We start from the raw sequence: 17,239 nt of genomic DNA, 5'->3' as shown, positions 1-17,239 counted from the left end.
AGGGAGTGAGACGGGCGGAAGGGGAGGGAGTGAGACGGGCGGAAGGGGAGGGAGTGAGACGGGCGGAAGGGGAGGGAGTGAGACGGGCGGAAGGGGAGGGAGTGAGACGGGCGGAAGGGGAGGGAGTTAGACGGGCGGAAGGGGAGGGACGGACGGATGGAAGGGGAGGGAGAGGGACGGACAGAAGGGGAGGGAGAGGGACAGACGGACGGAAGGGGAGGGACGGACGGATGGAAGGGGAGGGAGAGGGACGGACGGAAGGGGAGTGAGACGGACGGAAGGGGAGGGACGGACGGATGGAAGGGGAGGGAGAGGGACAGACGGACGGAAGGGGAGGGAGGGAGGGAGAGACGGATCAAAGTAGATGGAAGGGGAGGGACGGACGGACGGAAGGGGAGGGAGAGGGACAGACGGACGGAAGGGGAGGGAGGGAGAGACGGACGGAAGGGACTGAAGGAGAGGGTGGGAGGGAGAGGGAGAGAGACTGACTGACGGAAGGAGAGGGAGGGAGGGAGAGACGGATCAAAGTAGATGGAAGGGGAGGGAGAGGGACAGACGGACGGAAGGGGAGGGAGGGAGAGACGGACGGAAGGGACTGAAGGAGAGGGTGGGAGGGAGAGGGAGAGAGACTGACTGACGGAAGGAGAGGGAGGGAGGGAGAGACGGATCAAAGTAGATGGAAGGGGAGGGACGGACGGACGGAAGTTGAGGGAGGGACGGACGGAAGGAAGGGGAGGGACGGACAGACGGAGGGCGGAAGGAAGGAAGGAAGGAAGGAAGGAAGGAAGGAGAGGATGAAAGGTGGAGAAAGAGATGAGAGAGAAATTGGAGGAGTGGATGTTGTAATCTGAAGTGGGAGTGTTGATCTAGATCAATTCTATCTGGAATGCCTCCACACTCACTGTATTTAGGCATTAAGATTCAGCCGTAAACAGTTAAACTCATAAACTGTCATGGATGTTATTCCCTGATCTCCCTCCCTTCTCAGCCTCTGATGAAAATAGCAATTCCCAAATGAGAATTTCAAGTTCTTCAAAATAGTTGTTTGAAGTAGTGTTTTGTAGCTTGCGGTGGTTCCAAAATATAATTTGAATCTTCTGTACTTAGACTTCAGTGTAAATGAAAGGTTTGTTTGAGCAATATGTTTGCATCAAACCTATGCTCCTCTCCTTTGTTGCTTCTTACTTCCAGGCTAAAATGAGAGCAAAGATTTCCAGTTACTGACTATATTAAAGACATCAGTCTTTGTCAAACTTAATCATGGGCTTACAGCTTCATAGAGGGAGAGAGGGTGTGTGTGCGACGTGTGTGTGTGCGACGTGTGTGTGTGTGTGCGTGTGTGTGTGTGCGACGTGTGTGTGTGTGTGTGTGTGTGTGTGCGACGTGTGTGTGTGCGACGTGTGTGTGTGTGTGTGTGTGCGCACGACTTGTGTGTGTGCGCGCGTAGTGTATGTGCGTGTATGTGTGAGCTCGTACATGTGTTAAAGCCTCTACTAATGAATGATTAATTAGCTGCCATGTTGGGCTGTCCTTTGTGGTGAGTCATTGTTAGCTGGATGGCTCCTGGAAGGCCTGTGCTGGAGCGCCCTGCGATGATGGATGACTCTCAATGCAGTCGGAAATGAATCGTCACGCTTTAAAAATGACTGAATTAATGGGGTCTGTTTAGCCAACGCTGGGTTAGGAATTAATTTACCAGAGTTTAAAGTAAGATTTGATGTGAATCGATAGCACTTGGGAGATTAATTAGTACATGATGTCCCACTCGGATTAGATTAACCTAATTTAATATGGAGTAACATTCCTTATTTACAAATTCAGATCGTTTCCAAGGAAAATTCTGACATGTTTTAAATGTTACATGTTACACTTTTTAAATGTTACATCGTATATCGAAGGAGCTGAAGCACTGCAGTTAAAGTATATCTTTCAGTTTTCACCTTAAACATTATAAATTAATGTCTTTATAGGAGTCACATGAATGACACTAATTTGAGAGGGAGACCTGAATGACACTAATTAGTGTGAGACATCTGAATGACACTAATTAGAGTGAGACCTGAATGACACTAATTAGTGTGAAACCTGAATGACTGTGAATGATTGTCATGTCTGATTCTTTGTGTGCAGAACCTGAATGACTGAAGACATTTTCAGTCACCTGAATGCCACTTTATTATTTTTGTTGTACTGTGCGGTTTGCGTGGGTCACCCGTATGACAGCGATCATTTTGTTGTGCTGTGCAGTAGTGCCAACGCGGTGGTTTTATGACCGCGCTCTCTGTCTGGAACCTAAGTGTCATTGTAAACAGGTAGCGGTGCTGAAGGGGAGATGGACGCTGACGAAGCCTTGAGCTTTATGAGTTCTCACCACCGTCCTTCAGAGGGGGAGCACGACACGGCCGGGGGGCCTCAAAACACCCCCTTTAACACATCTCCCCTCCCTGGTCTTCCCCCTTCTCCACTCTCCCCGGGTGACAGTTGGATTAACAGCCCGTTGAGGTTGAGGTTATTACATAGGGAATCAGGCTGTGCTTGTGGTAGAACTTGGAAAGGTGCTCTCTGTATTAGTCTGACATGAATTTGGTGTTACAGCCTTGGTCTGAATGGTAGGCTATTTGAATTCAGGAATGTGTGCCATTACACACTCTTAGTGTTTGGTATTACTGTGCAAGATATCTGATGTGGTTTTGGCACAAGGCTGCTCTGGCAGTTCTGTGCAGTGTCTTTCTTTTTTTCGATCTCTCACTTTCTCTCTTTCTCTGGCTGATTCTCCCCTCTGTTTCTTCAGAACGCTGAGGTGTCTGTCTTCGAGGTCAACATCCGCTTCATCGGAGGACTGCTGGCCACCTACTACCTCTCTGGACAGGAGGTATCTGCTTGTCTGTCTGTCTGTCTGTCTGTCTGTCTGTCTGTCTGTCTGTCTGTCTGTCTGTCTGTCTGTCTGTCTGTCTGTGTCGAAGCTGACCTCATTTAGTTAACTGGTGGATTGTTTGGTCGACCGAGATTTCTTTAGTCGAGCAGTCGTAAATGGATTTTTCATGGTGCACAAGACACCGTTCTGATTGGCGCCTCTCTGTGGACTAATCCATTGTGGAGGCCACCGGAATGGCACAGTCCATCACTCTAAGACATGCTACTGTAATTGTATATGGTTATATTATGTAAGAATAATGGTGCAACACTAATAATTATAATATAATTTTATTACAAATGCGCTTTCTCCTGCGTTTGATAGCGGTCGCTGTCTGCTGTCCTGAAACATAATCTACAGTGCTGTTGAATTGGCGCCTTTCCCTATATGTTGCTATGTGCATAATAACAAAGTTAACCAGCATATTGGTGTTGAGAACAATGCAGCTGAGGCAGCTTTTTCTTTTACACGGCGTGGCCATCACGCTCCCTCTTGAGTCATTTGTGTCTCAATGATTTAATTAAACAGTGCGCTTAAAACACGTGTCAAACTCATTCCACAGAGAGCCGAGCGTCTGCAGGTTTTCACTAAACCGTTGTACTTGTTTGATGAATTAAGGTCACTAATTAGTAAGGAATTCTCCTCACCTAAGGAAAACTACCACGAATCTCTCTCTCTCTCTCTCTCTCTCTCTCTCTCTCTCTCTCTCTCTCTCTCTCTGTCAGTCTCTCTGTCTCTTTCTCTCTGTCTCTCTGTCTCTCTCTCTCTCTCTCTCTCTCTCTCTCTGTCACTCTCTCTGTCACTCTCTGTCACTCTTTCTCTCTGTCTCTCTCTCTCTCTCTGTCTCTCTCTCGAGCTCCCCTGCCATGCGGTATCAGTCATCCCCCTCTTCCTGCTCCTATTAAAGGAGTGTGAGTGGTGGAATTGAGCTCCAGACATGCGTCTCTGCCGGTCCCAGACTACTCAGCTGATGGGAGCAGATCCCTGGCCACGCTCCCTCTTAATGATCATCCCCCCCTTCTTCTCACTCTCACCGCCTCTCCCTCTCTCCCCCTCTGAATAAATGGTGATAATTCTGCAGAGGCTGGAGGAGTCGTGGGATAGAGAATCAGAAAGATGTTGAGTGGGGAATGGGAGGGGTGATATCGTTTGTGAGAGAGCTTTATTCCGTGTTCCCAGTAGAGGTCGACCGATTAATCGACATGTCCGATACATTAGGGCCGATTTCAAGTTTTCATAACAATCAGTAATCGGCATTTTTGGATGCCGATTATGGCCGATTACATTGCGCTGCACGAGGGGACTGCGTAGCAGGCTGACCACCTGTTACACGAGTGCAGCAAGGAGCCAAGGTAAGTTGTTAGCTATCATTAAACGTATCTTATAAAAAACAATCAATCTTCACATAATCACTAGTTAGCTATACATGGGTGATGATATTGCTAGTTTAACTAGCTTGTCCTGCGTTGCATAAAGTCAATGTGGTGGCTGTTAATTTATCATCGAATCACAGCCTACTTCAACTTCGCCAAACGGGTGATGATTTAACAAAAGCGCATTGCCGAAAAAAGCACAATCTTTGCACAAATGTACCTAAAATCCATTTAATCCATTAATCAAAATGGATTAAATAGATTTTTTTCTCACGCCAATCTACACAAAATACAAAAGTGACAAAGTGAAAACATGTTTTATGAAATGTTTACAAAGTTATAGAAAATTAAATGCTTAAATATCTCATTTACATAAGTATTCACACCCCTGAGTCAATACACGTTAGAATCCTTTTCAGCTGAGTCTTTCTGCGTAAGTCTCTAAGATCTTTGCACACCTAGATTGTATAATATTTGCACCTTATTCTGTTTAGAATTCTTCAAGTTGCTTGTTGATCATTGCCAAATAGCCATTTTCAAGCCAATTTAAGTCAAAACTGTAACTAGGCCATCCAGGAACATTGAATGTCATCTTATATTCAAATACTCACTGGTCTTTGCCGAAGACAAGCATACCCATAACATGATGCAGCCACCACCATGCTTGAAAATGTACTCCGTGATGTGTTGATGGATTTGCCCCAAATAACACTTTTATATTCGTAGCATAGTTATTTTTTTTGCCAAATTATTTTCATTCTGTCATTTAGGTTAGTATTTTGGAGTAACTACTCAGTTTTCTCCTATTACAGCCTTTACTCTGGACCCTGATCTCTCTTTTGACGAACATATCAAGAATATTTCAAGGGTAGCTTTTTTCCATCTTTGTAACATTGCAAAAACCAAACTTTTTGTCCAAAAATTAAGTTAGTACTAAACACATATTACTCCAGTGGTAGCCTCTCTACACTGTCTTTCTGTTAAGGATAGGGCTGATTTCAAGGTTTTACTGCTAACCTACAAAGCATTACATGGACTTGCTCCAACCTATCTCTCCGATTTGGTCCTGCTGTACGTACCTACGGGTTCGCTACGGTCACAAGACGCAGTCCTCCTAATTGTCCCTAGAATTTCAAAGCAAACAGCAGGAGGCAGGGCTTTCTCCTATGGAGCAAAATTTTTATGGAATGGTCTGCTTATCCATGTGGGAGACGCAGACTCGGTCTCGACCTTTAAGTCTTTATTGAAGACTCATCTCTTCAGTAGGTCCTATAGTTGAGTATAGTCTGCCCCAGGGGTGCAAAGGTGAACGGCAAGGCACTGGAGCGACGGACCACCCTGGCTCTCTCTGCCTGGTCTTTGTGGTTGAATATGTGTTTGAAATTCACTGCTCGACTGAGGGACCCTATAGATAATTGTACAGAGATGAGGTAGTCATTCAAAAATCATGTAAAACACTATTATTGCACACAGAGTGAGTTCATGCAACTTATTATGTGACTTATTAAGCAAATGTTTACTCCAGAACTTATTTAGCCTTGCCATAGCAAAGGGGTTGAATACTTTTCATGTTTTATTAATTTGAAAATAATAATTTAAAAAAATATCCACTTTGACATTATGAAGTATTGTGCGTAGGCCAGTGACACAATCTCAATTGAATCACTTCAGGCTGTAACACAACAAAATGTGTCAAAAGTCAAGGGGTGTGAGTACTTTCTGAAGGAAATGTAGAGTTTAGGTAAAAGGTGCTCATTTCTCTGGGATATGTAGTTGAGGTGAAATCAGCTTGCGCTCTGTCAACAGACTTTGTGCATAGTAATAACCTCTCCGCAGGGGGAGAGAGAACTAGGGAGGGAGAGAGAGGGAGAGACTGGGAGAGGGCGAGAGAGATAAACGAAGAGAGAGAGAAACACAGCCAGCTGATTGCAAAGAGAGGCTTGTAATGTAAGATAATGAGCTGAGAGTTAAAGAAAACTGCAGACACTGACAGCTAGACATGGCCTGCTGGAGTCACCCTCTTGAGGTAGGCAGATGGAGGGAGTAAGGGATGTTGTGATACACAGCAAAAGACCTAGACCGCTGTACAATTATTTTTGCTTCTCTCTAACCTGTCTCTGCGATACATGTTTTTCCTCCCTCCCTCCAGCTTCCTACTTTGCTATCCGTCTTTCAGTGAGTTGCTGTGAGCTGAGGCTATGGATCTGTCTGATTTGCTGGGGAGCGCTTGACTCCTTCTCATATTGTCAAACATGGAGCCCATCAAAGGCAGAACACGGCTTCCTCTGTCACACTTACTGACTGGCTGCAACTGCACCTGCAGGCGGGGGGGGGGTGTAATTGTGGGAGGTGAGTGAGGGAAGAGCGTGCAACATGGAAGGGTGCAAAGGAGGGGGTTGAGAGAGAAGGGGAGAGCAAGAGATGTGATTGCTACACTGCAGATGAACAGTATCCATGAATATGGACGTGAGAGATTCAACTATGTCTTACAGGCCATATAGACGATAATCATGCAATGACTGGCTGAGCTGGAGGGCCTACAATCCTCTTGTTTGGAAAGAATGGCCTGAGCCCAGGTAAAACCGCTGCTTAAATCCCCAAGAACACAGTCCCATGGATTTCCAAGCTTGTTTCAGTAAAGCACTTCGGACTGATACAATAGAATATAAAAGAGGACAAATAATAAAGGAACAACAAGTTAAACGATGAATAACTAGCATGATGAAGAACAAACGTAATAAGCCCCATGAAGGACGGACAGCGTTTGTTGACTTAATCCTGTCTCTTCCTGGGGTCCTTGAGGGCCTTTTTTTCCAAAACAGGCTCATTCACCAGATTTCACAGTATACCTTCTGATCCTTTTATGGGACTCCTTTACATGTACACAGTGACATCCTCCCCCGGAGAGAGAGATATGAGAGTGTGTGTGTGTGTGTGTGTGTGTGTGTGTGCGCGCGCGCCTCTGTATGTGTGTGTTCTCTCTGGCAGGACGAGTGGTCATGGGGTTCTATCTCAGGGAGAGCAAGGCTCATATCCTCCTATGTGTAATAACAGGATCCGCTCCTGAGTTAGAGGATCGGTTGGAGCAGCTGATTCCAGGCAGAACTACGACCAGCCAGCGCTACAAATCTGCAGTCTGGGAATACTGCCGACCTGGCCTCACAGCTAATCCTGATGGAGAGAGGGAGAGAGCTTGTTCAGCCCCAAATTGCCCTTGTTCCACGTTCGCCTGGTCTATGGGACTGAAAGGGACGGAGAGAGAGAAAGAGAGCAAGGGCGTTCAAGCGAAGGGGCATTGAGAGGGAGATAGTGGGTGCTCTCTCATTCAACTCAAACTCTGCCCTCGCCCCTTTATTTGGTCGGATACAGGTCAGGGCTAAAAGAGGCACTGAGAGAGAAAACATTGTTCAACCCAAGCTCTTCTCTCAGAGGCACATTAAAGAAAGGCACACTCAGGTAGGGCCTCCATTTTCAAAACATCTCTTTCAGATGAGTGAAGAGAGGGGAATGTTTGTGTGAAGTTGGTGCGTGTTGTGAGTGAATCAATAAGTGTGTGAGATGGAATAGCCTATATCCCTAAGTCATTGATTGGCGTGTGGCTACACGCCAATCGGAGGATTTGGGCGAGGAGAAAAGGTCTCTAGTTCTCCACTCTGGCCTACCCCTGTATTCATAGTACTATTTTCCTCCCTCGAGCTGGATGGCAGCTCACCACTTCGTCCATTGATACCACTGAGAAAATGGAGAACAAACTGTTTGCCAAAAACCTGTTCTAAAATGGTGTGTTAGTCAAGCACATAACCACTTATTTCATAGTTGGCGCCTTAACTAAAGCATCATTACGACGAAGGTAGCAACAGTGTTCTTCCGCCATTGCTGCGTGGTTGGAAACTAAAATAGCAGAGAGAGCTGTTCCGCTAATACCGTCCTTTACAGAAATATGTTCAACTGTTAAAGATTAGTAGGCCTATGTTAATTAATCAGTTGTTGATCTGCCCTCTTGGTATAGCTGTAGGCCTATGTTAATTAATCAGTTGTTGATCTGCCCTCTTGGTATAGCTGTAGGCCTATGTTAATTAATCAGTTGTTGATCTGCCCTCTTGGTATAGCTGTAGGCCTATGTTCATTAATCAGTTGTTGATCTGCCCTCTTGGTATAGCTGTAGGCCTATGTTAATTAATCAGTTGTTGATCTGCCCTCTTGGTATAGCTGTAGGCCTATGTTCATTAATCAGTTGTTGATCTGCCCTCTTGGTATAGCTGTAGGCCTATGTTAATTAATCAGTTGTTGATCTGCCCTCTTGGTATAGCTGTAGGCCTATGTTAATTAATCAGTTGTTGATCTGCCCTCTTGGTATAGCTGTAGGCCTATGTTCATTAATCAGTTGTTGATCTGCCCTCTTGGTATAGCTGTAGGCCTATGTTAATTAATCAGTTGTTGATCTGCCCTCTTGGTATAGCTGTAGGCCTATGTTCATTAATCAGTTGTTGATCTGCCCTCTTGGTATAGCTGTAGGCCTATGTTAATTAATCAGTTGTTGATCTGCCCTCTTGGTATAGCTGTAGGCCTATGTTAATTAATCAGTTGTTGATCTGCCCTCTTGGTATAGCTGTAGGCCTATGTTCATTAATCAGTTGTTGATCTGCCCTCTTGGTATAGCTGTAGGCCTATGTTCATTAATCAGTTGTTGATCTGCCCTCTTGGTATAGCTGTAGGCCTATGTCAACAGCAGGCTGCTGATGATGTGATAATAGTCAGTTCACCAATGACAACTAGGCATGTTGAATGAATGGTAGCTTAGTAAGACCTAACTTGATGGATTAGGTCAGTGATGGAGATGTGAAACAAGCTCCTAGAGGCCTAGTTTAGTTTCATATTCCAAATAGCCTACAGTAAGCTAGACTACTACAACATTAAGAAGCCAGTTTACATTTTCACTAGACTATCCACATAAAGACACATTAATTAGAATAATCATTACCCCTAAATTGAACATAGTGTCATTGAGACGACCTCAATTTAATTTAGGATCAAACATAAGACTTTTGTGTTGGCTACATTGTTTGATATAATTTAAGACTCTAGGTTTCAGGAAATTGCTGTTAAATGCTCTAACTTCCTGTGGGGGATTTTGGTGGGAGTGAAATGGGCTGCTGGGAGAGGAAAATGGTGTCCCTTGAGAGGGCAAGAACAAGATGTACAGTACCAGTCAAAAGTTTTGACACACCTACTCATTTCAGGGTTTTTCTTTATTTTTTACTATTTTCTACATTGTAGAATAATAGTGAAGACATCAACTATGAAATAACACATAATGCAATCATGTAGTAACCAAAAAAAGTGTTAAACAAATCAAAATATATTTTATATTTGAGATTCTTCAAACTCATCAAGGCGAAGGGTGGTTACTTAGAATAAATATAAAATATATTTTGATTTGTTTAACACTTTTTTTGGTTACTACATGATTGGGAGAGGAAGGTTGAGGGTTTCTAGGGTTAGAGTAGTGCAGAAGTTATCATATGCTGAGGCAGTGAAGAAAGTAGAGAAAGATGGGTCAAGGGGGAGGGATCCTGAGAGGAGTGATGTGGGTAGTAGATCTGTACCAGTAGAGGGATAGGCCAACAAGTGATACATGCTTCAGTAAGATTGGATTTTTAGCATTTATATCAATGGTTATCAACTGTACTGCAGGGATGGAATGTAAGTCCATGCTGACTGCAGGAATGTCCACCAGAGCTGTTGCCAGAGAACTGAATGTTAATTTCTCTACCATAACCCACCTCCAACGTCGTTTTAGAGAATTTGGTAGTACGTCCAACCGGTCTCACAACCGCAGACCACGTATAACCACGCCAGCCCAGGACCTCCACATCCGGCTTTTTCACTTGCGGGATCGTCTGAGACCAGCCACACAGACAGCTGATGAAACTGAGGAGTATTTCTGTCTGTAATAAAGCCCTTTTGTGGGGAAAAAAATAATTCTAATTGGCTGGGCCTGGCTCCTCAGTGGGGGGGCTTGGCTTCCAAGTGGGTGGGCCTGTGCCCTCACAGTGCACAGTCATGTGAAATCCATAGATTAGGGCCTATAAAATGTATTTATATTTAATTTGAAGTGTATGACGTTGACACTCGCAGCCCGTCTTTCTCTCATTCACTGCTGTGCTTTCTAATTCCAGCGTGTACACGCTCGTTCACGTGAGTTAAAAAAAATGCTTTTCATTTTATTTGGGTGTTACTCTGTGGGTAAGGGGCAGTAAGGGACACTAGCTTCTTACTGTAGGTTTCCATCCAATTGGCGACAGATTTTCATGCGAATATTCTAAAATCGCCATAAAAAAACAATATTCAAACTTTCCCACCAGAGATGTTTCCATCAAATTGCCTTGTTGCGGGTAAAAGGCTGTGCGTGACTTTCAACTCTACTGAAGGTTTGTCACAAAACAATGTGCATTATATGGTGAATGTGCTCACTCCGGTCTTGGCATGTGCGCTCTAGCAATCAGCTTGCAGATACAGTGCAGGTATAGCCTACATTACCAGATTATTATGGACAAAAGACCGAGATGTTAACTTTTATTTGTCAAACGGCAGCCAAGCATCGATCATCATGTCACCAGAATACGACCCTCAATATTTTTGGAAAGGATCATCAAGATCATCACCTTGCACTTTCATCCCTCTGTGAAGTTCATGATAGTTTATTAAATCTGTAGCCTAATAAACCTCATACTTTCCCGAGTCGTAGTAGGAGGACCACATGCGTCATCGCGTGACTCCAAGTTTACGATATGATGATTATTATATCAATATTTGCGCATGAAAGCATTTCCACCGACATTTCTCGCATAATTAATTTTACAGATACAAAAAGATCCCACCTTTTCTAGCGCATTTCTTTTTGTCGACATGTGGAACGTTTTTTCCCCCCGACGTGTACTTGACTTGCATAAAAAGGTTGGATGGAAACCTGGTTACTGACAGGTGTCTGGAGTATTGAATATTTTGTTTCAGTAACCTACCTCCTGAAATGAAGAGAGAAACCCAGTTTAGACTGTTGGGATGTGCGGGCTAATGTCCCACACCTCTTGATGACAGTGTGATAAAACAGTGTAGTCTATTATTTATTGCAGCTGTCAGACAGGCTTGGAATCAATGGATGCTGTATACACTGAGTGTACAAAACATTAAGAACACCTTCCTAATATTGAGTTGCACCCCCTCATGGACTCTACAAGGTGTCGAAAGCATTCCACAGGGATGCTGGCCCATGTTGACTAATGCTTCCCACAGTTGTCAACTTGGCTGGATGTCCTTTGGGTGGTGGATCATTCTTGATACACACGGGGAACTGTTGAGTATGAAAAACCCAGCAGCGTTGCAGTTCTTGACACAAACCGGTGCGCCTCATTCAAAGGCACTTAAATCTTTTTTCTTGCCCATTCACCCTCTCAATAGCACACACATACAATCCATGTCTCAATTGTCTCAAGACTTAAAAACCCTTCTTTAACCTGTCTCCTGCCCTTCATCTACACTGATTGAGGTGGATTTAACAAGTGATATCAATAAGGGATCATAGTTTTCACCTGGTCAGTCGATGTCATAAAAAGAGCAGGTTTCCTTTTAATGCTTTGTACACTCACTGTATATACACATTGACACACACCTGGGAAAGTGTGACTGTGTACTTGAGTGTGTGTACTCTGTTATGCTAATGTCGTTCAACTGTTATTCTAGTGGTCTTTGAAGGGGACTTTTGCCCTCCACCTCCGCAATATTCTCAGCCTCTCCTGTAAACCAGTTCAGATGCTTTGTCATGTTCATTTGGCCACTGTTTCTCTGTCCCGTGTAAACTCTTACCGTTTTTTTCGGCTGACTTGTTAAGTCTCTTGTAAAAAATATGTTCTCCATCACTGAAGCTTTTTCTCAGCTTTTCCTATAAAGCTTTCATTCATTCACTCTCTCTCTCTCTCCTCTCTCCTCTCTCTTCTCTCTCTCTCTGTCGATAGGTGTTTAAGGTGAAGGCGGTCCAGTTGGCTGAGAAGCTGCTCCCAGCCTTCAACACTCCCACAGGCATCCCCTGGGCCATGGTCAACCTCAAGAGGTCAGTCTCAGACCACAACGCAGCCATAGATTTACATCTGACCACAACCTAACCCTAGATCTACATCCATAACTGCAACAATGGCATGTCAGCAAGATTCTCTACTCAATGATTGAAAGTGAATCCTTTCTCCCTCCCTGTGTGTAGTGGAGTGGGTCGTAACTGGGGCTGGGCGTCAGCAGGGAGTAGTATCCTGGCAGAGTTTGGAACACTACACATGGAGTTTGTCCACCTCACTTACCTCACCGGGAACCCTGCCTACTACCAGAAGGTGAGACACCTCATTAGTACTGGTGTCTAAGTCTGTGTTCCCCTGGGTGAGAGATATATCCATGTCTCCTCTAACCCTGTTAGGTAATGCACATACGGAAGCTGCTGGCCAAAATGGACCGACCCAACGGGCTCTATCCCAACTATCTGAACCCTCGCACCGGTCGCTGGGGCCAACGTAAGTACCTCTCGTTTCTCTCAACTTCAGAGAATAACACTGACGTGTGTGTGGGTTGAGCTCAATTCTGAATTTTGGAATTGACTCCCATTCAGCTCATGAGTTGAAATTTGAATTGAATTGGCCACACCCCACAGGATGTAGAATTTGAGTGACAGGAAGTAGAATTTAATTCAGTGCAATTCAAAGAAATTCCACTCAGCCATAGAACATGAGAGTTTCATTGAATCAGACCGGTCACACTTCCAGCTACCAAAACATATATAACTTTTCTCTAGAAACAATGTTCATATACTTTTTTAACTTTGTGCTTAGAATAGCCAATTATATTTCCACCAACCTTTTCATTTGGCCTGAGGGTGAACTTGAGGTTTAAACTATTGCATTAATGGGGAATGTAGTATTTTCCCCATGTTGAACAATATGTATTAACTTATAATATTTGCATATAGGTTTTCATTTTTAAGAGATGGTCCTGAAAATAATTAGTTTAAACAATATTTTATATGCATGTATATAACAACATGTTTTATGTACAAGATGTATATTTGTATAGACTACACCTAATATAAAATAGAAGTGTTTGAATTTCATTTAAGTTTACTGAATTCAATTCTATTTCCTTTCATTCAAATGCAGGTGCAATGGGTGCTAGGTTATGTAAATGAATGTGTGTGAGTAGTGTGTTGTTTTTTTCTTTAATAAATATGTATAATTAGAAGCTGTTGGCAGGCGGCCTCTTAACTAACTCTGTTTATTATCCTGAATGAGAGAGAGGTTTAATTACTGTCTCTGCCTCTCACTGCTCAACCTGACCCCCCCCCCCCCCCCCCCCCCACACACACACACACACACACACACACACAGAGCCCTACAGTGTCTACCCCTCTCCAATGTTGTTTGCGTCGTTTTTTGTTATTTCTCTCAATCTCTCCATCCCTCCATATGAGAATGAATTATTCATTGCAACTTCTCTCTCTCTTTTGCCAGGGGAATGCCAATTTTGCATAGAAAACATTTGACTTTGTGTCTGTGAGTCTCTTCAGCTCATATCTCTCTCTCTCTCTGCACACTTTACTGTGAGTGTGTGTCTTTGCAGGAGACGGAAGGAGGATTGTCAGTCAAAGTAATGAGCAGTGTGTGACTATGGAAAATCCCTAAGTAATCGTGTGCCATAAATCTATACCTCTGTGTGTGAGACATGTGAATGTATGCGTTGTAGCCATATAGAAAGTGCCAGTGTAATATCAAAGAGATGTCTGTAGGTATTTGAAACCGACCCATAGAGTGACAGACATAAAGACAGACATACGAGTAGTGTTATCGTCATAAAGTCCCAGCTGTCAACTACTATAAAACTGTCTGTTCCAGCTGCACATTTGTTAGCATTAGCTCTCCCCTGACTAACATAACACACCGCTGAAACATCTGCTGAAGAGATGCCCATCTCACCACTACACGCCTCTCCCCAGTGCTGGACATGCTACAAGCCCAGCCAGCACATTTCACACAGCATTCATTTACCATTAGCCATAAGCATTTAGGCGTTAGCACAAGCACTAGCTGTGGACTAGGACCGCTAATGGCTCTAGCCCCACTGCTCTCAATGACTCCCTCAGCATTGGTTAGCATCGTTAGCTTCACTGTTGGTTAACACTGCTGAGTCATAAGCTGGCTAGCTCTGTTAGCATCAGAGCATGGCTTTAGCCAGAGGGAGGCAACTACACAATAGTAAGTCATTGCTGGCTAACAAATGAAGCTAAACAGGGTCAGGCCTCATGGGGAAAACACAATAGTCCTTCTGAGTGTCTTTACTCGACTTAAACTCTACCACATTGTTTTATACTGCGGATTCATGACTCGGTAGTCTGTGAGAGATTGTGCGTGCGTGCGTTTCGTGCGCGCGTGCCTACCCATCTGTGTCCTCTCACTGAGTGAGAGTTGGCACAGCCTCCAGCTCACTGTAATGTGGTGTCACTGTAACTAGGCCAGCTATAAAGGCTGAATCAACTTCTACTGGGACATTGGGGACATTAAGAAGGAGTACATCAGAGAGAGAGTAAACAACCACAATCTTCTCTGCATCACACTGTAAGGGGGACAAAGCGTCTCCATGTCGTTTTTTTTCTGTAAATGAAAAACCCCTCTGAAGAATAGTGCTGGCTCTGGTTAGGGTTTGGAAGAAAACATCCAATGAATAAATTATCATCTTCCCCCTTTTTGGCCCTCCAACTTTATTATATTTCTCTCCCTCACTTTGTCCCTTTTTTCCCACCCTCTCATCTTTCTCCCGCATCCCTCTCTTTCTCCTCTCTCTCTCTCCCCCCTTGTAGACCATACATCAGTAGGAGGTCTGGGGGACAGTTTCTATGAGTACCTGCTGAAGGCCTGGCTCATGTCAGACAAGACAGACACAGAGGCCCGCAAGACCTACGACGACGCCATTGAGGTACGCACCACCCTTACCTGGTCTCCATGGAGACAAGCCACCTTTTAACTGGTCTCCATGGAGATGGATCACCTTTACCTGGTCTCCATTAAGATGGCTTTGATTGACATACACACAGCTGTGTTTCAACTATTCTACCCTGAATTAGCAACTACCTTGCTCTATATCCTTATGACCAGATAGTTAGGATTGCTCCTCAACTCCTCAAAGTACTTTAACTGCAGTGTACTGGGCTCCATCTTTGCATTTTAATCAGTGGGCGATTTAGCAGGAAGTAGATGCCTGGACTCTGTTGCCAGTTATTGACGTTGATTGATCAAGTACATTATGTGCCAGGGAAGAGGATGGATAGAAGATTCTGCTGCTGCTCTCAAGGACTGAATCTGAGGACACTTAAACAGCTTTGTTCCTGTTCCCTCTACTGTGACAGGGACTAACTACCTGTCCTCTATCTCTCTCCTCCCTAAACCTACACACACCTACTCCTTCTACCATCACCACCACCCACACACCCTGCTCCCTAAACCCACACACACCTACTCCTTCTACCATCACCACCACCCACACACCCTGCTCCCTAAACCCACACACACCTACTCCTTCTACCATCACCACCACCCACACACCCTGCTCCCTAAACCCACACACACCTACTCCTTCTACCATCACCACCACCCACACACCCTGCTCCCTAAACCCACACAAACCTACTCCTTCTACCATCACCACCACCCACACACCCTGCTCCCTAAACCCACACACACCTACTCCTTCTACCATCACCACCACCCACACACCCTGCTCCCTAAACCCACACACACCTACTCCTTCTACCATCACCACCACCCACACACCCTGCTCCCTAAACCCACACACACCTACTCCTTCTACCATCACCACCACCCCACACACCCTGCTCCCTAAACTCACACACACCTACTCCTTCTACCATCACCACCACCCACACACCCTGCTCCCTAAACCCACACACACCTACTCCTTCTACCATCACCACCACCCACACACCCTGCTCCCTAAACTCACACACACCTACTCCTTCTACCATCACCACCACCCACACACCCTGCTCCCTAAACCCACACACACCTACTCCTTCTACCATCACCACCACCCACACACCCTGCTCCCTAAACCCACACACACCTACTCCTTCTACCATCACCACCACCCACACACCCTGCTCCCTAAACCCACACACACCTACTCCTTCTACCATCACCACCACCCACACACCCTGCTCCCTAAACCCACACAAACCTACTCCTTCTACCATCACCACCACCCACACACCCTGCTCCCTAAACCCACACACACCTACTCCTTCTACCATCACCACCACCCACACACCCTGCTCCCTAAACTCACACACACCTACTCCTTCTACCATCACCACCACCCACACACCCTGCTCCCTAAACCCACACACACCTACTCCTTCTACCATCACCACCACCCACACACCCTGCTCCCTAAACCCACACACACCTACTCCTTCTACCATCACCACCCATATCCTTTCCGCATCTCCTTCCAGGCCATCGAGCGCCACCTGATCCGTAAGTCCAACGGCGGCCTGACGTTCATCGGGGAGTGGAAGAATGGCCACCTGGAGAGGAAGATGGGTCACCTGACCTGCTTCGCCGGGGGGATGTTCGCTCTGGGGGCCGACGGCTCACCTGACGACAAGGCTGGACACTACCTACAGCTGGGGGCTGAGATCGCACACACCTGCCACGAGTCCTACGACCGCACTGGTGAGATGGAGAAACTCACACCTAAACTTATAGGGATATCAAATGAAGTTTAGGGATAAATGGTAACTTATTATAGGGTGGTTTGGTTGCCATGGATTTTAGTTGTCGCCAAATGAATATAAGCATGATGGTGAATCAGATTTTGTGAGCTTAAAATAATGATGTTGTTTTTT

The 17,239-nt window shown here is 45.1% G+C and overlaps 1 protein-coding gene across 1 annotated transcript in view; it reads left to right on the top strand.

Annotated features, from left to right (window-relative positions):
* Positions 1–17,239, top strand: part of LOC115155774 (mannosyl-oligosaccharide 1,2-alpha-mannosidase IB) — a 145,725-nt gene that overhangs the window by 107,325 nt on the left and 21,161 nt on the right. Inside the window, exons 7-12 of the mRNA XM_029702713.1 lie at positions 2,792–2,872; positions 12,300–12,394; positions 12,542–12,665; positions 12,749–12,842; positions 15,176–15,291; positions 16,847–17,066. Coding sequence (XP_029558573.1) covers positions 2,792–2,872; positions 12,300–12,394; positions 12,542–12,665; positions 12,749–12,842; positions 15,176–15,291; positions 16,847–17,066 — 730 coding nt within the window. The remainder of the gene's footprint in view (positions 1–2,791; positions 2,873–12,299; positions 12,395–12,541; positions 12,666–12,748; positions 12,843–15,175; positions 15,292–16,846; positions 17,067–17,239) is intronic.

Source organism: Salmo trutta, chromosome 20 (assembly GCF_901001165.1).
Source record: "Salmo trutta chromosome 20, fSalTru1.1, whole genome shotgun sequence".
NCBI lineage: Eukaryota > Metazoa > Chordata > Actinopteri > Salmoniformes > Salmonidae > Salmo > Salmo trutta.
This window is presented reverse-complemented; position numbering and strand designations above follow the sequence as displayed.